The 22,902-nt window shown below is 37.2% G+C and overlaps 2 protein-coding genes across 15 annotated transcripts; both read left to right on the top strand.

The window, feature by feature from the left end:
• The first annotated feature begins 906 nt into the window (after positions 1 to 906).
• On the top strand, positions 907 to 15,341 carry LOC129569566 (A disintegrin and metalloproteinase with thrombospondin motifs 7). Of its 13 annotated transcripts, none has more exons than XM_055448594.1 (17): positions 1,416 to 1,848; positions 5,003 to 5,800; positions 9,328 to 9,689; positions 9,894 to 10,089; positions 10,251 to 10,413; positions 10,923 to 11,036; positions 11,175 to 11,393; positions 11,495 to 11,958; positions 12,095 to 12,196; positions 12,289 to 12,402; positions 12,473 to 12,619; positions 12,730 to 12,973; positions 13,034 to 13,179; positions 13,317 to 13,486; positions 13,559 to 13,686; positions 13,811 to 14,185; positions 14,253 to 15,341. In XM_055448594.1, exons 3-17 carry the CDS (start codon positions 9,605 to 9,607, stop codon positions 14,751 to 14,753), a joined length of 3,168 nt encoding a protein of 1,055 aa, XP_055304569.1. In that variant the 5' UTR covers positions 1,416 to 1,848; positions 5,003 to 5,800; positions 9,328 to 9,604; the 3' UTR covers positions 14,754 to 15,341. The 13 variants fall into 13 exon arrangements, with proteins under 13 accessions (XP_055304598.1, XP_055304623.1, XP_055304608.1 ...); XM_055448558.1 differs by having other exon boundaries at positions 1,416 to 1,902; positions 5,585 to 5,800; XM_055448567.1 differs by having other exon boundaries at positions 1,416 to 1,902; positions 5,289 to 5,800.
• Positions 15,342 to 15,620: 279 nt separating this feature from the next.
• Positions 15,621 to 22,080, top strand: LOC129569565 (sorting nexin-27). 2 transcript variants are annotated; one of them, XM_055448523.1, is made up of 7 exons: positions 15,621 to 16,482; positions 19,187 to 19,289; positions 19,383 to 19,950; positions 20,081 to 20,241; positions 20,345 to 20,534; positions 20,769 to 20,947; positions 21,094 to 22,080. In XM_055448523.1, the coding sequence occupies exons 1-7, from the start codon at positions 15,989 to 15,991 to the stop codon at positions 21,160 to 21,162; spliced, it is 1,764 nt and encodes a 587-aa protein (XP_055304498.1). In that variant the 5' UTR covers positions 15,621 to 15,988; the 3' UTR covers positions 21,163 to 22,080. The 2 variants fall into 2 exon arrangements, with proteins under 2 accessions (XP_055304498.1, XP_055304509.1); XM_055448534.1 differs by having other exon boundaries at positions 15,815 to 18,879.
• The last annotated feature ends 822 nt before the right edge of the window (positions 22,081 to 22,902 follow it).

Genomic DNA, 22,902 nt, shown 5'->3' with positions numbered 1-22,902 from the left:
GAGGAGGAAGGCATGATTGTGTGGTACGTTGAGGCCGTAGATTGCATTATGAGTCATAAATTACCAATTTCTATGGGTTTTCGAATCGGAAGCAACAACGGAATCGGATCCCAACCAGAGAGCAAAGGCACTTAAAAATGACAAGACGACACCGAGAGTGAGAGAGAGAGAGAGAGAGAGAGAGAGAGATAAACACCACCAAAGATTCATGCAAAAAGAAAGTATATGTAATCTGGTGTTGACCTGGAACGCTTAAAAGGATCTAGATCAATACGATTACGGTCTTAATGGTTTTTTTTGGCATACATAACCACTTATATATCCAGCTTAAAAAGTCAAGTTGTGTGTTTTTTTTTGTTTTCTGTTCAAACAGTTAGCGCCGCCTGAATTTTCCTCAGCATTGAATGCAGACTGGAAAATAAACAGAGACTTCAAAGGCTATTGAATCGGTTTTTTCGATTTTTTCGTCAAATATGTACAGTAACATTTTTTTCTGTTGGTGCCGTTCTTACGACGGCAAAAAGTAAATCGAACAACGACAACTACAACGATGACGACGACGACGACAAAAACAAACATACGCTGAACAAATAAGTGGATCCACAATGAACGTAAAATGCATGCAGTTTACTCGGATTGAAAATGCGAATGAAAGGTATAGAAAAGTTGAAGTTGAAAAAAAGGCAAAACACACTATCAATACTTCCAATGGCAATTGTGAATAAAGACACACACCACACGGCTTATCGAGTGAGAGAGAGATAAAAACGCGACTACAGCAATAATGACGACGACGACGACATACAACTGAGAAAGAGCTCACGATAGCTCTCAGCCGACAAAATGCGATGACTATGTGTCGACGTGAAAAATAAAACCAATACACACACTTCGATTTGCGATGAATGGGAGAGAGAAGAAAGAATTATTTGAAAAAAGAACGACAACACCGACGATGCAGTCTCAGCCCGAAGAAAAACACAAAAAAAAACCAAAACCAAAAAAGGATTTCATCTACTTGGCCGAATTTCGCACCACAAACGCACTTCCGACAACAAGAAAAGCAAAAAAATGAACCAACAATCGAATGATCAAGCCAAAACATTTTCGAAATGGAATCGACAAAATTTTTCGGTGTGTGTTTCGGTTTCCAAACAGTTCCAGAGCATTTAAGTTTTTTCTTTCGAAATAAACAGCATGACCGAAGAGAATAAAAGAGAATAGCGGCGCCTACATGCCCCCAACGTACGGCCGTTCCGTGGTGCACGAAACAACAAAACGCTACCAGCAGATACGACGCATAATATTTACAATAACAACAGCAATACAGCTCTGGCTACCCGACAACACAACTGAGAGTAGTAGTAGCAGCAGCTACAGCAGCAGCATTCAATATGATATAGTTTCAAGAACTTGTGTGGCTCAGTGTCAGTCAGAGCTTGAACGTGAAACAGTTCATTTCTGTCTTTTAGGCGACCTAAGCAGCGAGAAGGCGCTCAACGTACGACAAAAAAAGTACACTCCATCTCATTGAGATTAACATATCATTCAAATCTACATTCGGTGTTGTGCTACGACCTGCAATTTTGATTATTATTGAATCACTGTTGTTGACAATTGAAAATTCGTGTGATTGTGTTCTGTGGAATTGTCTATTTTCCGTTTTTTATTTTTCTTTATTCTTTTTTGTTCGCGCAAGATCTTATTTGAACATTGTTGTGTCTTATTTTGTTCGGCTAAACAAGCAAATTTGTGTGAATGACTCGATTCTTATCCGTTTGCACGAGTTTGTTTAAACTTCTGTTTCCGTGAAGTGTTCGTGTCAGAGAGTGAGCGCGTGTAATCATTGTGAGTTTTTATTGAGTTTTCTAGTGAAATTTCAAGCGTGTGAATTAAGATAAGGTGATTTATATGAATGTTCATCGTATTTTCTATCGTAAATTCTCCAAATCATTTGTCAGATGTAAGTAAGGTCTCTCTCTGTAGTTAATTGCGCGGTGGCGACTAGATATTCGCATTAAATTCAAAATATATGGCCCAAGCATAGGCGCTAGTGTAAATAAAGTTGAATAAAACTGAAACGAATACGTGAATGAGCCAGTTTTGGTATTTTCAACCAGAAATGCGCACATTTTCTGAATACCCGTTAAATAAAAATGGGCATATCTTTCGATGCCGATCCAATTAGAGAGTGCACGATAAATTGCATCTGGTGAAAATAGCGATTGTCATTTGTTGCACGCGCTTCAAAACCTAATTTAATGATCACTCGGTGGATGAATCGATGGGAAATGTTTTTTTCTCTCTCTCTCTTCACTTGTCCATATATCGTCGCGATCAAGTCAACACAACAACTAATACAACAAATATCATCGAGCCAATTTTCTGATGCTTTGATTTTGTCACCATTACGCATTGTGCTGTTTTTTTATTACTATAAACTCACGTTTCAGTATTTTTCTCTCTCTTTCTCTCTCTTCGGTTTTGTGTTGCCACCTGTTGTTTCGACATTCTTTTTTGTCCACAGCGCGATCAAATTCTACGTGTTGACTGTTTCATTCGCACCGCTAAATGCTAACGAAAGTGCGCCCACGTATCGCCCGTTCCAAACCAAGTGAATCAATATTGAATCGACATCTAAATTATACGCTTGACTTGGACGGCCAATTGTAAATTAATATGCAAAAACGTATTGGTTTTTTGTTTCTTTCCATCTTTATTTCTATTCGATGAAATTTTCTGTATAATAACGATGATATCTATGACTTTAGCTGGGATTTGAATGCGTCTGCTCAATTAGCAACAATGACTGAAATCAGATTAAATCGTTTTAGGTGAGAAACAGAAAAAAAACGGACGCCAAACGTTTTTTCGAGCGGAGTAAAGCGAACAAAATGAGACAAGGGAATCAAAAACAACAACCGACAAATCTCAAAAAGTCCAAATGAAATCCATGTGATTCACTTTTGTTCGCCTCTTATCTGATCGATGTAAGAGAATCGTTTTGAGTGTTTTAATCAAGTCAAGTCCCCATTCGACTGAAGAGAAAAAAAAATTATTAAATTAAAATGCAAAGAAGATGTTGCATCAAAGCGCAAAAGGCTACTATGTGCGCGAGTGATTTTTTGCTGTTGTTGTTGTTTCGTGTGTGATTATGCTAATATTATTATTATTTCATGAGAAATCCATTTGGATTTCTTAAATCAGGCGTTCCGTCGCGCTCGTGTGTCGATTTCATTCAGACCGAACACGAGGAAAAAAAAAGATGTATCATAGCAACGATGTTTATGCGAAAGTATCGCAAAGCGCTTGCCATTTCTGCACACAATTTAATTAAAGCAGCGCGCACAAGATCAAGCAGATACCGTGCAAAAAAACATACGGTGAGACCTTTTTTCAAGCGAAGACAGGAAGAAAAAAAAACTAAAAGAAATGAATCTTTTTATCTGCTAAGGCTCCGTTCTGTTTAAACTTTCTGTCACGGATGATTAATAGCGGCGCCGAAATTAAAAGGCGCATACACATTTGACTGCCTACTATCGCGACTGAGAGCGTGCGCTTCATCGATTTCGCTGTCGTCAAACCTTATCAGGAATTTACGGTAAAATGCTGATTTTCGAGAGAAAAAAAGAAAGAATTATTTTGTTGTCGACGTCGACACACTAAAATAGGTGCCGAAAAGACCGAGACATTGTTGTGTTGTATTTTGCACTGGCAAAATATTTCGATCCGCGACCAATCTATTTTTGGACCATTATTTACAGCAACAATATTGTGTCTACACGAAGAAAATGCACAAAGATCCGTTTCCATTCACTTTTAATTGAAGAGCATTGCCGTGTCGTTTCGCCTTTTGTTTTCTTCTCTCCCATTTTTTTTGCTTGCATTGAAGTGTGAACGAAGCCGTCATTTGAATTATATTGAGTGTCTGTGCACAAGCGACACGTAACATATGAAGAAGAAAACGAAAATCAGTTCCATATCACACACACGCACGCACGCACACATATTGCAAGCATATGTTCTCGACTTAAGCGGGCAAACGCAGTGCATGTAATATACAGACAATGATTCGATGTGTCGACAAAAGAAGTTTGCAAGATGAATTTCATTCATGACTGTTGTCAGTCGACAGTAGATGAGAATGCGTTTGCGTGATTCTCGGATACTCTGTTTTTTTCGTCTCTTTCACATTCGCTTTATCTTTCATTGTTATTGAATAGAGAATCCAAGTCGCAGATTCGCATATGAATAATCGTTTAAAGCATAGACACACAGCGAGAGAGAGATAGAGACTCTTGTATTCGTGTTATGTCATCATCATTTATTTATAGGCAGATCGAGCGCGAGAAATTTGCATCGTTTATTGAATCGAGCGGAAGAAGATTTTCTCTTTGTGCCTGATTGTTTGCGTTATTTCACTCGATCTATCCATAATTCTTTGTGAAAAGATTTGATGTCAAACGTGCCTAAACACTGTCATTCCACTGGTAATTAATGGCACAATTCAGCACAATGTCCGATACAACTCAACGCTTAATCAACTGCATTCGCCGGGGTATATACACAGCACACAATTGACCATTTACAATTAGCTGTGCAATAAAACTATCATATCGAATTAAAATGAATGAAAACAAACTCGCATTGAAGCAAAAAAAAAATGTTTATTCTCACTTCGTGGTGTGCATTGTCGCGCATTCGAATTGATGCTTTGCAAAGTTTGATGAATACTGCCGGAGTTATTGCCACTCGTTGCTACTGCACACAAAATCAACTCTCTGTGTGTTTCTCTGGTTTGTGAATCATTGTTATCACCTTCCATTCGATATGAATGCGCGACAACAAAGACCCCTCGTTCGCATCGGTTACATTTTGAATGTGTTCACGAACCTGCAAATCGATGACACTGGAATCTGTACAAATAGGCTATTTTTAGCTTTTAGTACCAATTTAAACGAACAATTTATTGCCAATAAAAACTTTTGTTATTCCTAAACAGATGAGACTCATTCAAGAACACCGTACAAGGTTCATTCTTGCTTTGGCGAAAAGAAATGCCGAATTTATTTTGAAAAAAGAAACGACCGAATCAAAAACAACGGATTCGAAATTATAAAATCTTTTAAAACATGAAACTTTTGTGGAATATCGCTTAGTCATCGATCAAATTGTTTTCCGATGTTTTTCATAAATCGAAGCATCTGCTTTCAATCTAAATCGAGAAAAGAAACAAACATTTCGCATTGATCAATCTCTCTTGGAATCTATCACAATTGAAACTCTAGACTCTAGACAGACCTTCAAAACATTGTAACTGTAAATAGAGAGGATAGAGCGAGCGAGAACATTGAAAAAGTCAGACAAAAGACATCATTGAGATTTGCTACTAATTAGGATGCTGAATGAGCACACACACTCATGCAACACTAGACATTAAAACTGAAGCCGAAACACAAACACAGCAACCGATCTGAAGCAAAAAAAAACCAAAAACTTTGATTGAATTTGTAAAATCTGCATAGATACAAACGATGCCCTGAAAATAAGTAAATGACGAACATTTTGTCACACTTCAAACCAGATGGACGGCTCGAGTCGATGCATATGAATTTCACATCGAATATCGGCGTCGACGAAACAAAAAAAGGGGGAGAGAAAGAGAGACACTCAATTTCCTTTTGAGAAGCACACTGACTAACGACGACGACGACTTGCTCATATACTCGGACCGTGTGTAGTGCACTTAATTGCGTATTGTCGAGTTGATAGCATAAAGTGCACTTCAACAGCGGCGCTTGTAAGTATGTTTAAATTTAACCTGGCGCCTAAGAACAGTTGTAGAGTTGGTTTTTTTTCGTCGATTTTTTTCTCCCTCTCTCTCTTTCTCCTTCATATGTTCAAAGCCCGACCGTACACTTGTAAGCGGTGTTGTTGTTGTTACTCGCACCGTCGCTTCCATATGCTTCCATTGTTGTTGTCGTTGTTGCTTTTTCTCCCTCTCATGTACACACTCGAAGAAGTTGCAGTGCTTTTCAATTTGTTCTTTTCCCTTTCTCTTTGATCGAACGTTTTCGGCTTTGCCTATTACCGTGTCTCCCATGTCTCGTGTGTGTTTTGTTTTTTTTTCGCATGGCGTCTTCGTTGATTAACAAAAAACTGTCCGTGAAATTGGATTAATTTATCATATTGCTATTTAATTTTCGTTGCTGACATCTCACATTTGCCTGTTTTTATTGATTGAGCAACCGAGTGAAGCCAGAAAAAAATAATCACTTTAGGACATGATGACTAATGAAAAGGATAATCGACCGCATCACAATCGACTGCAATCAATCAACATTTTGCTGAGAGTGAAAAATGATGACGCAAAATTTCAAGCGTACACCAATTAATTAATTCAAATGAAACCGGGCAATAAACTTTTTCAAATGGAATTGCGTCTCAAATTTAAAAATTCCATTTGAAAATGTGTAGACGATCGGCTGTTTGTCCTTTCAATGAGGTTTTGATATTTGAATTCGCAGCGAAAATTAAAGTGGCACCATTGATTTGGTGCGTCGATCGAGTTTTTTTTTTCTTTCTCTTCTCTCCCTCTCGATGTTCCCATTAATTGAACCCGTGAGCATAAAAACGACTTATTAAACAATCGCCGAACAAAACGATACAAGAAAAAACTACCAAACAAAACACACGTCAAAAACGTAACACAGCAGGACGGTACCGTTCAAAACGAAACTCCGCTGTGCTACACATTACCGCTGTGGTACGTTTTGTTCGGTAGTTTTTTCTTGTATCGTTTTGTTCGGCGATTGTTTAATAAGTCGTTTTTGTGCTCACGGATTCAATTTAAATCAGAAGAAGAGCCACGAGTAATGATCACTATTGAGATGTGTCGTCTACAAGTCGACAAGAATTTTATTTGGAAATCATTTGGGAGCGTGTGGCTTCACTGGGCAGCGAAAAAAAATTAAATACACACACAATGCGCGTAATATACAAACAGCGGCGAAAAGAGTGAGCGTGAGACGATCTCAAAATGAGAAAAAAAATTGAAATATCGTACAAATCCATCTTTACGAGTTTTGAATTGGCGCCAAAGGCATTTAAAAACTCTCGGCTTGGTTGCGTTGAGTGTGTGATGCCGTGCGCAGATTGTAAGGTACACATTCATTTGTTTCGGTTGAATCGAACCGTTTGGTGTGTCGGTTGGTTGCTGTTGTTGTGGTGGTTGTGTGCCTTTCAACGGTTCGCCGTTTTGCTGCCGCTCGCTGTGTGCTGTTCATTTTTTCCCTTTCGGCGCGTATTAAAGTATTACACATATTTTGACTTGGTGATCTTTGGCTCCTTTTCTCTTTATTATGGTTTTTCTTTTTTGTTCGGAAAAAGATTTGGGCGCTCATCACTAGCATCGATAAAGACGATGGAAAGTACACCGATATACAAGTATTTTGTTCATTTAATTTGCTTGTCGACATGTTTCTACGGTTGCTTATTACAACTGTCTGGCATTTTATTCTCGACGTTTTCCATCGCTCCGCTTGCAAACGGAAATCACAACGGCGCTTGAATGTTTAATTCTGTGGAAAAGGCACGCTATCAATTTGCCTGCGTCCAAAAAAAATTTCGCCTTCTACACCACTGTCTGTCCAAAATGGAAAGGAGAGAAGGGAAGAACAACGAAACGAAAAACAATGTGCCGTTTAATTTATAGATAAACACGCACGTGTGTCTCGCATCAAACCACACGATTCCATTGTATCGTTCCGGCAATGTCTTTCGCATTCTGCTGCGAGCAAATTGAATGAACCTTTCAGTTTGATCGATTACAATTGTTTTGATCTGTTCAGCAGTTACTATTAGTGTCTTAATCCATATCCTTGCGTCGATAGTTATCGCAAACAAGTATCGAAGAAACAGAGAGCAGAAAAGGAAAAAATGAACCAAAACCAACGTGTGAGTATTGAGGCATGTGTTGTGTTTCTGTGTTCGTCGTGATTTTCCAACATAAAATGATGCATTAAATTACATATAAATTTTCTTTTGTGTATTGTTTTTTTCTCTGGTTTCGATGGTCGCACTAAAACACTCTTGCTTCATGGGTTTGTTTTTATTCTTCGCTCGCTTGTTGTTGTTTATATGCGCTGCAACATAATATCTTCATAGGCTAAAGCGCACAAATGCTACACACCGAAAAAAAAGAAGAAGAAGAAGAAGAAGTAGAAAAAAACACACAACGTTTGTACACATGTTTCATGTGTATAATAAAGCACCGTATTTACCGGCGCCTGTGAGCGCGCATTTGTGGTTCGTTTCATTTGTTTTCTAACTCATCATTTTGTGCCGTTTGCTTTGGTTTCATCTTTTCGTTTCGTTCGTTTGCTTTATCTTCTCTCTCTCGGTTCAAACTGCATACACACAAAAAAATTTAATTATTGAAATTGTATACTAAGCGGACAGAGTTAGGCGCCAGTCTACTTTTTTCACTTATATTTTATTGTTGTTTGTTTTTCCGTTTTAATGTTTCTCTCTCTCTCTCTTTTTCTCTTTTTTCTGAGCCTTTCTGCCGTACATTTTGAATAAAACTTTTTTCCACTTTGCTTTTTGTGTCTTCTTTTTTTTCACTCCCTATAGTCGCGCGTTCTCCGGTTACTTCGGAAACGGTTGAACGTTTCAATATTTATTGTTGCTAATTGTGTGATTGCCTATGCTAAAAATGGTTTTTGTGTCACCTTTTGTCATGGTTCAATGGCTAATTTTGATCTTCTTACGTGTGCCTTGTCACGTTACCAACCATTTGATAAGTCTGAACGATTGAGACAAATTTGATCACCATATAAAATGTGATTGTGTGGCTTTGCTCATGTTTCGTCGCCAGTGTGGCAAAAGGTGCTTCACGTTGCACCTTTTTTTAAGTGCTGACGACCGGCCAATTTTGAAGGAAAATCCGTCAACTTTGTTTTCTTTCCCAACGGATTCAGTATTAACTTAACTTATTACTCTCGGTGGTTAGAGGCGACAGACGATGATCGTGTGAATTTTTTCGAAACCGCACACGTCAAAAGCGGCTCATTTTCAGGCGGCCATAAATTAAATTTCGCTTCTTCTTTTTCCACATTATGTTTTCTATTTTCGTAATAAGATGAATTAGCAATAAACTTAATCGAAAGTCGCCGGCAGGCAACAATGTTGCAGTTTATTTACATTTGATGCGGGCAAAAACCGACATTTTTGCATATTAGCGGCGAATATGTTATGATTAGAAGATACATAAATTCTTCGTAAACATTCTGTTTAATTTCGTATCGTTTTTTTTCTGTTTCGCAGTTATTTTTTTCGTTCGGCAGAGACATTCAGCATGTGAGTTGAGAGGCGCAAATGTGTGGATGGTTGTTCGTACGGCTTTGTAAAAATGAAGATATTACATGAGAATGGTTAAAATGAATCAGTAAAAGATGCGAATACATGTCTACAGCTGAAACGTAAAACAAATCAAAGAATATAACACATTTAAGCAACTGAAAATCTATCGTTGGATCGATTGAAGCAGGGTAACGACGTGGAGATAACCATTTCAATTAGACGATCACATCAAAAATATACTATGCCACATCATTGGTTCATTCAATTCTTCGTACTATTCACTATTAAATGCATTGCGTTCGCGGCCTACGGGCCCAAATTAGCTGGTGAGTAAATGCATTTTTCAACTGCGGATTTCTTTAAATTTTGATTTGTTTTTGTTTTTAGATTTATAAAGTTTTGAAGCGATTTCAAAAAATTGAATTTCATCTCGAAATTTTCACGATACAAAATTTAACTCACTTCCTCAATTTCTTTTGTTTCTTTTCATTTTTGACATTTTTTTTTGTTCTACGTTTGTCTTTGAACAGGCAAATTTTCACACGATGTTGATTCGGGCCATTTATTTGTGCCGCGACGAGTCCACTCCAATGGCACACATTTATCATACAATGTAACACATTTCCATGGATACGATAACCCCAATGAAATCGACAGTGAGCAGCTGGATAATAAGCTACACTATCACATCGACTTGCACGACCAAACGTTGCACGTTGAACTTGAGTAAGTGTGAAATTGATGAATTTTTATTTTGCCTTTGCTCCCATTTTTGTGTTTTTTTCTTTCGTTTCGTGATGACTTGAAAAGTTGTTAAAAAAGCGTTAAATTTAAATTGAAATAAGTAAAAATTAGGGTCACTTTCATTTGATTGGCATTATTTTCAGGCCATCTGTTGATTTTATTGGCCCATCAATGGTTGTCGAACGGCATCGACGCGACACTCGTTCTCGTACAAAGTACAAACACCATAACCGACGATGCCATTTCCAAGGTCAAGTGCGAGATGATCACACATCCAGCGTTGCGCTATCCTCATGCAATGGAATTGTAAGTTTTTGTTTACCACAATATTTTTTTTCTTTCCCAAATTTACCATATTATTTGTTTTTAAAGTCTCAATTTAAAATCGTAAAAATCCCAAATGAATCGGCATTTCTCGCAATCGAGAATGTTTGAGAAACTCTATGTTTGATCATCGTTTCAGTTTAATCTTTGTAATAAACTTATGAATCCAATCTGAAAAATTGTATCTCAAATTTCGGTAGTCGACAACGAATCATAAAACTGAGTGTCTAATTTTATTACATTATAAGACTTGTTTTGATTTAATGTGACAAATTTACCGCCTAATTGCGACACCAGTAATAAATCAGTTGTTGTTGATCGTTGCGATCATTCAATTGCACTGGTTTTAATGTGTGGTGACATTTCTTACTTTATTCTTTTGTCTGTTCGCTGCTTAGGCGAACTTATTTACAAGTTGTGACATTTTTCATGATTTCTCTCTCTCTCTCCTTCGGTTGAATTATTTTTCCGATTGTTCAATGCGTGCGCAGAGTGGAATGCTACGAACGAAACGAGGCGATTATTACATCGAACCATCGAAGCACCATCAAGTGAACGATGCAGGCCATCATCCGCATATAATCTTTCAGCGATCGGCTATAAAAGTAAGTTCAGATCCATTTTCTTTTTCTCTCTCTCTCTTTCTAGCTCAGTTACTTCTTTTTTTTATCCTGAGAATTTCGTTTGAATTCAATCAAACAAAATAAAGTTATTAAATTTGATGTGTTCCTCTTTCCGTTTAGCAACAAAATAAGCAGCAACAGAATAGCGTTGATAGTGATATTAAAATTAAAAATAGCAGTAATGAGGAGAATAGTATATTTAATAACAAGGTGCATAGTTTAAGAAAACGAAGAAAGCGTCGAAAAGGTCATCTAAAAAAGCATGAGGCCAGCAACTGTGGAACAAAAGAACCGAAACGACCCAGTGAAACACATATCGAATGGCAACCACAAGGCAAAGTATGATCGAAAAAAGCATTGTTTTGTTTTTGCTATCAGACAATTTCTGGTTTATCCGTTCTCACCCATTGTTTTTTTATCCCTTCGGTTTCATTCGTTAGGTGATTGTTCAAAACAGTCGTCGAATTCGACATCGCATTCGAAAAAAGTTTTCCAACGACTTTGATAGACAACGTCAACGTCTTCGTCGAAGGAGACAACGATTGCATCATGCAAAGAAGATGGAACAGATTTTGAATCGTAAGAAGAATCTCACTGGTGAGGAAGCGGATGAGGCGATTGATTATCATGTACAAAAACGTAGCAAACGATCGGTCAGCAGCCCTCGACATGTGGAAGCATTGGTTGTTGCCGATCCATCGATGGTCACCTTCCATCAAGACGGAGATGTTGAAATGTATCTATTGACCATCATGAATATGGTCTCTGGGCTCTACAAAGACCCAGCCATCGGAAATCTGATTAAAGTGGTTGTCATTCGCATCGTTTTGCTTGAAGAAGAAGAAGCACATCCCGATTTTAACGTAACTCACGCTGCTGAAGGAAACTTACGCAATTTTTGCAGGTAATTTACTATTGCTCTTTTCACTTGAGCTGAAAAAGTGTTTTTATTTCGATTAAAGTCTTAAAAAGTTTGACTTGACTTATTTTTGGAACAAAAATCAAAATTTTCATCTCTCTCTCTCTCTTGATAAATTCAGATGGCAACGTTTAGAAAATCCAAAGGATGACAGTGATCCAAATCATCATGATGTGGCCATTTTAATAACTCGTAAAGATATTTGCTCGGTTGACGGATGCACGTAAGTCATTCACACGTCTCGTGAAACTTTCAGTATAAAAAACAAATAGTCAATAAATTCAATCGTAATGTTTCATACGAAAAAAAAAATAGAACACTTGGCGTTGCAAACGTTGGAGGAATGTGTAGGCCGGAGCGAAGCTGTAGCGTCAATGAAGACAATGGAATCACCTTAGCGCACACGATTACACATGAACTTGGTCACAAGTGAGTGCAAATAAATTAGCAAGAGAATAATTTATTGATTTCTAATAAAATTAATATTGACAACCATTAGCTTTGGAATGTACCACGATACGGAAAAAACTGGATGTGACAGTCGAGCTGGCCAAATTGTTCATGTAATGACGCCGAGCTTTGAAGTAGATACAATACAAGTGTCGTGGTCCAATTGCAGCAGACGTTATATCACACACTTTTTGGAGTAAGCGACGTTTTTTTTTGTTTACTTGGACTTTTCACTTCATTTTTCTTGTTTTTTAAATTTTCCTTCATAATAACTTTTCAATCATTTTTTTAAAAATAAATTGTTAGTCAAGGCCTCGGGAATTGTTTGGACGATTCGCCAACGGAAATGGAAGTTTATCCAGATTTGCCGCCAGGTGCTATGTACAATGCTGATCTGCAATGTCGTTTGCAATTCAATACAACTGATGAAAGTGTCAAGGTTTGCTCAAAAATGAATGAAATCTGCTCGCAACTTTGGTGTTTGGTAAACGATGAGTGTGTTACTCAACTGCGTCCAGCCGCGCCAGGGACCAATTGTGGAAAGCATAAGGTAAGAGCACTGTTGTACCTGCTCATTTTCAAGGTGTAATTTTACGTTTGTCTTTTTCAGTGGTGTCAAAATCAAGAATGTGTTCCAATCGAAGATCAACCACCTCCAATCGATGGCCAGTGGGGCAATTGGACTGAATATAGCGAATGCTCACGCACATGCGGTGGTGGTGTTTCCATTGCTAGTCGTGAATGTGATAATCCAAGGTAAGTTTATTTACATTGAAATCCAAATTGATAGTGACTTTCTTCTTATTCAATAATTGATGGAAAAAACAAGAAATAGTCGAAATTCAAAAGATTCTAAGAAATTGTAATTCAAACGAGATCCTTTTTCATATAAGACCCGAAAATGGAGGAGCATTTTGCGTTGGCGAACGTATTCGATACAAAGTTTGCAAATCGGATCCATGCCCCGAAAATGAACCAAGCTTCCGAGCGCATCAATGCTCAAAGTTCAACAATGAAACATACCGGGATAAGAAGTATGAGTGGCAACCCTATTTCGACAGCCGTGAGTAGATAATACTGTTGATTAGAAGTGAATGCCTCAATTATTAATCTAACCTTCTCTTTCGTTCATCAGATGACCCGTGTGAGCTTTACTGTACTGATTCAGACGACACTTTAATTGTGCCGTGGGGAGATTCAGCCGCTGATGGAACACCATGCAATATTGGAACGAATGATATGTGCATTTCTGGCATTTGCCGAGTAAGTTTCGATGTGGAAAATTTCAATAAATAAGATTAAAATCGTTATTGCCGATATGATATTGCGTTCATAATATTGGTTCAATAATTATTATATCATGAAATCTCGGATTGAAAATTTATAGAAAGTTGGCTGCGATTGGGTCGTTGATTCCGATACAACGGAAGATCAGTGTGGTATTTGTGGTGGTAATGGTGAAACCTGTACAACGATCAAGGGCGAATTCAATAAGAAAATGAATGTCACCGATGACTACTTCGAGATAACAAAAATTCCGACTGGTTCTCGTCAAATTCTCATCGAAGAGATTCATCCGTCAAAGAACTACTTGAGCATTGGACGGGCGAACAGCAATCAAACATTTTTAAATGGTGACCGATTGATTTTGATGCCAGGTGAATTTTCCATTGATAAAATGATAAAAGGACTGTACGAGCGAGACAATGAACAAGAAAAGATCAAAATACCAGGACCCATACCATTTGAAATGGCTGTCAAGGTATGTGCTTCAATCAACGACTATTCGTAATTGATTCTCATACTTTATGTTTTAATTTTGATTGTAGGTATTGGTTCGAGGCAAGAGTAAAAACCCTGGCGTAAGATACGAGTACACATTGTCAGCGAATGAGACGAAAGAGCCAGTTTACTATTGGAAACTGGGAGATTGGTCGGCTTGTTCGGCCACATGCGATGGAGGCATTCAGCAGCGTCAACCAATTTGCTTCGAAAGTGTCAAAAGTGAAATCGTTGACGAGAAGTTCTGTTGGTCAAGTGCCGACAACGACATGCCAAATAAGAAGCATCGCGTCTGCAATGATGTTCCATGTCCAGCTCATTGGTGGGTCGGCCCTTGGCAGCTTTGTTCTGTCACCTGTCGCAGACATGGTCAACCACCACCAGTGAAGAGACGCACCATAATGTGCGTTGATTTTAAGGAAAATGCACTATCAGACAGCAGTTGCAGTAATATCGAAGAGCGACCGTCGGAAACAGAAATCTGCGACATTAATTTACCATTCTGCAACGGAGAAGAGGACAATAACGAAAACAGCAATATGATTTAATTTTTGGTTTCCATTTGCCTAGCATCCATTTTGGAATCATAACGAAGAAAAAAAATGAAGCTCAACACTGTACGACAGTGGCATAAACAGAACAATAAATGAAAAATAGAATCCAGTGAATACGATTAACGCTGGACAGTTGTTGGGAGTGTGCAGAAAAAAATGTTTTGCATCATCGTTCGGCAATGAAAATCCATCATTACCTTTTACTTTAATCAAAATTTACATAAAATTGTGTATTCGTTATTGTCATCGAAACGATATTTATGCATTCAACAATAAGTATTGTTATTAATCATGTCAAAAGTGTATTTTGTAATTTTCTTTTCTTGTGTACAAACCCTCCCGTCGAGAAGAAGAATTCTCAACTAAAAAAAATATCACGATTATCGTCTAAATGTTATATTAACATTAATCTGATTCATTTTCTTTACCTATATTTTTTTTTCAATTTTTTTTTGCTACGTTAAACTATGTCTGACATTTGTTTTTAGGAACGCACATGAATTTATCACTTCGCTTCATGTTCTAGTTTAGTTTATATTGATTTTATTTTAAATAATAAAATACGGAAAGGAAAAACCCAAATTGCAGTGAAATATTGTTTTATTTTGTATTGATTGGCTCATTTAGTTTGTATTTTTCTCTGAATTTCTTTCATTTCCTTCGTTATTTCAAAATGAAATGTTGTTGGTTACAGTTGTTAGATACATCTGCACAAAACTCAACACAATTCAAATTGAAAGTGACAGCATACCAAGGCGAGCACATTGAAAGCATGAGCTGTGAAGCTCACCACACAAACTCACGTGCACATCGATACGAAACTCACGCGAACGGTGGCGCACGCGAACTAAGTCATTAACTGTCAAACTCTGTCTGTGTGTATGCTTGTGTGCGATGTGTATATAGTTCTTGCGTGGATGTTGTTTTTTTCTCGTCTTCTTCTCTGTTTTCTCTCAGATTCGTTTTGACATTTGCCATACACATATTAGAATCGTGTGTACGCGCGTTTGTGTGTAATGGTGCGATAGCAAGTGATGTTCATTAGAGATAGATAGAGAGAGAGAGAGAGAGATTCTTTTATGTTACTTGTGTTGGTATTTGTTGGTGCTTGGCTCTCTTGAATTCTCAGATTTCATTCTTGTGTGCTCAGTGATTTCTTCATACCAAAATGTGCATTGTACGTACGAGCTTACAATTTTATTGAGTGGTAGTTTGTTGCTACTGCTGCAATGGCGGACAACGTTGACAACGATAACAGTACCAATAATCCACTTGCTTCGCATAACAATTCGCCAGCCAAATCAATTGATGACGGCAATCAGCAGAGGAATGAACGGACAATTAAATCAAATACAAATTCAAACGGAGAAAATCACACAAAAAATAATCATAGTGCGACACAGACTACGACGACAACGACAATAGTGAACAATCAAAACATATCATCATCATCACCATCATCGACAAAAACATCACCATCACCAAGCACAAAACCTAGGCAAATGTCCAATACGACAACAGCTACGAGTGGTCCACGCGTCGTTACCATTTATAAAACCGAAACGGGCTTTGGATTTAATGTGCGCGGTCAAATATCGGAAGGTGGCCAATTGCGTTCAATCAATGGCCAATTGTATGCACCATTACAGCATGTATCCGCCTGTTTGGACAATGGCGCCGCTGAAAAAGCTGGCATCAAGAAGGGCGATCGCATTCTTGAAGTGTAAGTGTCCACATAATTATCGAATTTTCCAGATATTCCACATCACCCAGCCAATTTGAATGTTACTATTGCTACTGTGGTTGTTGTTGCTGCCGCTGTTACTGCTGTGAATTATTGCGTCGACAAAATGTTAATTATATCATATGTGATGGGTGCCACGGTTCGAATGAGAGATAAGTGAACAGAAAAAATTAATGTTTGAAACGACACCAAACACAGTCAGAGAGCAATATCAATTAAATTCCAACGAATTGGAAATGGGTGTCAATGAATAGTGAACATTGTTTGTATGGTGTCGGGAGCGTGGCTGACTCATACAACCGATGTGTGAGAAATTGAAATTTTATCGATAGCTTTTTTTCTGTTAGCATAATTTTTTTGCGGTTTGCTTCGAAACTGTTCCAATTTTTTGTTGTTACTTTCGTGATAAGTCGAACAGTGTGAGTGTATGTATATGGAAAAAAACGCGAGACAAGTAAAGCAAACAAAAAATCGATTTTTAACCTACAAAAAAGTACGTCAAAGAACTTGAAATGATATAAACAAAAATATGGATACATTTTTTTCCTACTCCAGTGCTTAGCAAATCGAAAGCAATGCAGTTTATTTTACCTTTTTTCTGCGTTAAAGTGATTACATCAAAGCTTGTGCTGTTCGGTTTATTTATATTGGCAATGTTCGTTGTTGTTGCTCTTGTTTTTTTCTTCTTCTGTGAATTTTCTTTTGCAATTAGTGTAAATTGAATGGTGCTTTGTGCGTTGCAGCAAAAGCAACAACAACAGATTTGCCTTAATCTCGACGCTGAACGAAATCAATCGTTAAAGACAGAAACCAGTTTGAATGTGCGCGCAAGAGTTGCAGTGATTGCATACCTACATGCATTTATATAGTGAATATCTGGGCGAGCGAGATAGAGTGAGACACACAGAGAGAGAGAGAGAGCAAGCAAGAGAATCAACTGCACAGTGGCCATTTAGCTGCTGTGGCATGGCAACAATCCGACCAGCTTGCATACATAACGAATTTGAAATAGGAAGCACATCAGCCCATATAATATCCCTCTCTGGTATTATGGGACAATTAAACCGTGTTCTCACTGTCAAAATCACAACTGTGTGATTTGACGTCTACAACGTATTTAGCTGTCTCCTAACGGCTGTTCGCACCTTAATTATGATAATTGATTACTAATATCAGCCAGGCAATAAACAATCTGGCATCAAGTCTGTAAACTCAATTGAATCCTATATATTCTGCATAAATTTCTTCGTCGCAACGCATGAGCGAATACGGATACCGTGTTTAATGCTTTTAAAGTGGCACCCAATCAAATGAAGTTGATCATGTAGAAAAATGAAAAGAGCCATTCAAAATTTCAAAAGAAAACAAACCATCAACTAAACTGTTAAGTAGGAGTTCTGTTTCGCTCTTGTTTGAAACTTGCTGACGTTGAACAAAAATACAAATGATCAGATGACAAATATGAAGGCATATACTACATCCATTAATTAATAAGAGTCGACTGTCAAGTACATGTCATAAACTATTCGCTTTTCTACGCTACTGAACACACATTGGACGCGGGCTGTGTTGTGTGCGCGTCGACCGTGTACTGCGCGAATGCTCCATCATAATTTTCAAAACTTGCGATACGTCGCCGATAATTGGAAAGCAATGACAAAAAACTGGGTGAATGAATGTATACAATCGCTTTCGAAAAGTTGATTGAATGGCAAACATTGTTGCTCACAACTGGACAATTTAACTTATCAAATGCATTCGTTAGAAATGTTTGAACGGCGAAGAATGAAAAAAAAAATAGAGAAACAATTAATCAAGTCCGGCGTATGGCACACTCTGCTCATACACACACACACCTTTACCATACGCATTCTTACATCGTTGCATTTCGAGAAAAGTTTCCCTTCGATTTCTAATTTAAAACGCATTAACGCAATTGACCGGTTTATTCTTGCGATTAATTTTACGAATCTCTATCTGGTACTATGGACGAATTTCGCAAGCCTCACATTTTTCATCGTCGAAAATCAACAAAATGAGACTATAATTAGCTTCGTTCTTATCTGGAATCCATAAATCAAATCGTAATTTTTTGCTTTCACTTATCCGATTAGAGAATGCTATGCATTTTGATTTCTATCGTTATCAGTTCGAAGAACAATTGTTTGAAGAACCTATTTAATGTGCCATTTTGCCGTAGTCGATGTGCATTGTGTTAATAGCACACAAAGTCAAAGAGTACACAGATTAAAACCAGAAACCAACTAAAGGATTCTTTGAATTTAGAACCACAATTCCGTTGAAAACATTGTAAATATTTGGATAGCTTCGTTCAATTGCAATTATGAATTGGTTGCTCGGAAATCGCCGTCGTAGGTAGGAAAGTTGTATGCAAACACGCACAGCAAAATCACTGCTGTGAGAATTATATTGCGTTGTTTAAATGGTGCGATTTAATAGTCACATGCCGCTAATATCCTATTTTTAAAACACGAAATGTTTATACGGTTGTTATCTACATTTGGCGTATGTGCGTGAGTTACATGCTACATTTGAAGGCCAAGTGCAACGAAGCGAAAATTGAAAGAGTCATTGCATCTGTTCAATATTGTTTGAAGAAGAAGAGGGAAAAAACGATGTAAGATTTGTTTGACTAATGCCGCTAATTTCGTTTGTGTTACAGGAACCATGTAAATGTTGAAGGAGCGACTCACAAACAAGTTGTTGACCTGATCAAAAGCGGTGGAGATTGCCTTACGCTAACTGTTATATCCGTTACACAACAGGTAAGAACTTATTTCCATTTTATTCCCTCAAATTATCTTTGTTGACGATGAAGACTAAATCATTTGTTTTCTTGTGTCGTATTGAAACAATAGGAAGCCGAAAAACTGGAGCCACAAGATGATCCGGGCGGGTACTCATACATCGATTACTCTGAAAAACGTTCACTACCCATTAGCATACCCGATTATAATACGGTGAATCGAAGCGGTGAAAAATACATAACATTCAATATACATATGGCTGGTCGGCAGTTATGTTCGCGGCGTTACAGAGAATTCGCCAATTTGCATGCATCACTGAAAAAGGAGTTTACCGGATTTAATTTTCCGAAATTGCCGGGCAAATGGCCGTTTCAATTAAGCGAACAACAATTAGATGCCCGCCGACGTGGACTTGAGCAATATTTGGAGAAAGTATGCGCCGTACGTGTGATCGCCGAAAGTGACAGCATGCAAGAATTCTTAACCGATTCGGAAGATGACCTCGCATCGTCACCGGTTGACATTAAAATCATGCTACCCGATCACGAAGTGGTCACCGTTTCCGTACGCAAATCGGCTAACGCCCAACAAGTCTGGGATCTGCTGGTGCAACGAGCTAAACTCACATCATACACACAACAATATTTCTATTTATTTGAAATTGTTGAATATAATTTCGGTATGTACAGCACACTCTTATCGCTTTGTTTTCGTTTTCGTTTTCGTTTGTATAAAGTTATCTCTTTTTTCAACATTTTTTTCTAACTTCATTTTTTTTTGTTCTTCTCCGAAATTTTTCTTAATCACAGAACGGAAACTTCAACCGAACGAAGTTCCACACCAGTTATATGTCCAAAATTATAGCACCGCATCGAGTACTTGCTTATGCGTTCGACGATGGCTGTTTTCAATTGATCGTGAAACAACGTTACCACACGGCGAGCAAGCGGCAAAATTCATATTTTATCAGGTATAGTAGCCCAACTGATACCCATTATCGCTGATACACTCACTCAGAAATGTATCTCTATATATGAAATACATAAACAATAAACAATATTTCTATTTGACAGGCCGTTGAAGAAGTCAATCGGAATAATATTCGAGCCGAGGGGCGTTTATATGAATTAAAAGCATTGCAAGATGCGAAAAAAGCATCGGAATACTTGGCATTAGCTCGCACATTGCCCGGATATGGCGATGTCGTCTTTCCGCATTGTGCATGTGATAGTCGCAAAGAAGGACATGTTATACCGGCTGTAGGTGAGTCAATTGAAAAACCCAACATTTTAATCACTTTTTACGATGATTTGTTTGCCAAACAATATTCGGTATGGAATTTCTGGTAAATCTTTCCGAATACGAAGAAAGCAACAAAAAAAAAACGAGATAAACGGAGCGTAAACAAAATGTGTATTTTACACAGAAAAGATATTAAAATAAATAAATAAAATAAATTGTGTGCAATGTTTTTAAAATCGTGAAATTTCTTTACAGGAATGAAAAGTTTTCGGTTGATTGCATGTCGAGAGGATGGTACGTTAGAGTCACAAACGGTTGAGTTAATGTGGAATACAATTCTACGATGGGAGAGCGATGAAGAGTCCATGGCATTTTGTTTTGAATATAGTCGCAATGAAAAACCACCTCGATGGGTTAAAGTCTTAACGCCATATGTAAGTATCGGTTATTTGAATTATTCTTTACATTCGCGTCAAGCTCTTCTACCATATCGACTGGATCCATGACGAATTATCTGTGACATTTTAATAATTTTATTCTGAATTCATTTTAATTTTGTTTCAATTTCCCAATTTTGCAGCACGCTTATTTAGCTGATTGCTTCGATAGAATAATTGAGGAACGCAAATGGAACGATTGCGGTGACTAAATGAAAATGGTCGATGAGCAGAAAAAATTGGTGTGATGAGAAAGAGGGAAAATTAAATTCGCATTAGCCGATCTTCAGACTTGTGTTAGTTAAAAAATACTTTTTGCTTCTAAAATTCAAAACGTATTTATGTTTAAAGTGAAAAATTGCAACCAATAACGATATTACATGTTACAAAGTAATTTTAAATTGAAAATAATCTCTCTAAATGAAAATTTTATTTGTACCTATTCACAGAAAAGATATTCGACTGAAAGTTGATGAAAATTTGATTTGATTATTGTTTATTGCAAAAAAAAACCTGTTTTTAAGGGAAATAATCGGAATCTATGAAGAAAAATTTGTTGAAAATATGTTTTTAAATTAGCCTGGAGCTAAAAACTTTGGATGTGCTTAAAATTGAATATTTTGAAACTCATTTATTGATGCATGTATTTGTGATTTATAATTTTACTGGTGACACAATCTAAACAAATTCGTTTTCATTTTTTTTCTCAACCGAAAGCTTGACACATGAACTCTTCAAATTGCATCTTCATGGAAAATCCACAAGTTTTATATAGAAATTATGTATAATAAGTGTGTGATTGGAGACAAATCAATATATGCCATAACGAATGAAATAGAAAATAGTATAGCACTCATCATGAAAAGCGGAAAAACCATTTGAAAAATCTTCGATTTTCCTTCTTTTTTTTTCCTTTAAAGCGAAAAAAAAGAATATTTAAACTCTAGACTCTGTTCCGAAGTAAATGTAAATATGTTGTTTGTTTTTTTTAACTTCAAATTTGGATTGAATGAGAGGGGAATATATTTTAATTTCAACATGTGACACGTCCATAGAGCTAAATGGTTTTTTGTTTAAAAAATGCAAAGCAAATAAAAGTGACATGTAATATTCAAACATGATATATCAAATCCTGTTAGTATTCACTGTATTAATACCTTATTATTTGTTTTTGGGACAGAACAAACTGTGCTATAAACATTGTTTTGAAAAGTTATATCGTACCAGAAAGTGTGCTCGTTGAAACGATGCAAAGCTCGAAACTTAATTTAAAATTAGATGATGTCAGAAAAGTGGTGGGCAGAATGTCCTCAATCGGCCTATGAATGTCGACATGTCCTAGAGAAATTTCAACAGCAAAAATGACGATTGCTTAGTCTAAGTTGCAAGAAAAAAAGTAATAAAGACCCCTTACATGTTGAAGGACCTTTGCAAATGCAGAAATTGCCATCGGCATAAAAACAGAAACACTCAAACTGTACATTCCAAGTAACGAAATCAAATGCAAAAGAAGAAAAAATTCGAATTTACCATTCATTTTATCTAGTCTTGTCGAATGGTCTGTTTTAATGAGATAAAAAGCAGATTTTTCTTTGTCACGGTGTTGAATTGTTTTTCTTGCACATTATTTTCGGTTTACCAAAGAAGCAGCCTCTTTCATTTTTGCCACATCATTAGATAATTAATAATAGCTACATGAGACTTAATCAAACACACCGAACTGAACTCCTAGACAGGAAATGCACAATTTCATTGAAGCAACACAAAAAAATAACACACACAACCGAGACCAATTTTCCTAACATCTGATCTGTATAACACTTAGAATCTGAATTTCATATGGACAATTGATTAAAAAAACAAACAAACAAAAAATGGATGGATCAATTCGAGCCTAATGCCGTAGTACATAGAATTTGAACAAATCTCCTCGGACCAGCGCGCAGCACTTG

The sequence above is a fragment of the Sitodiplosis mosellana genome, unplaced genomic scaffold (genome assembly GCF_009176505.1).
Source record: "Sitodiplosis mosellana isolate CC-2019 unplaced genomic scaffold, AAFC_SMos_1.0 Smas_scaffold_1, whole genome shotgun sequence".
Taxonomy (NCBI): Eukaryota; Metazoa; Arthropoda; class Insecta; order Diptera; family Cecidomyiidae; genus Sitodiplosis; species Sitodiplosis mosellana.
Note: the sequence above shows the minus strand (reverse complement) of the source record. Positions and strands in the feature narration are given on the sequence as shown.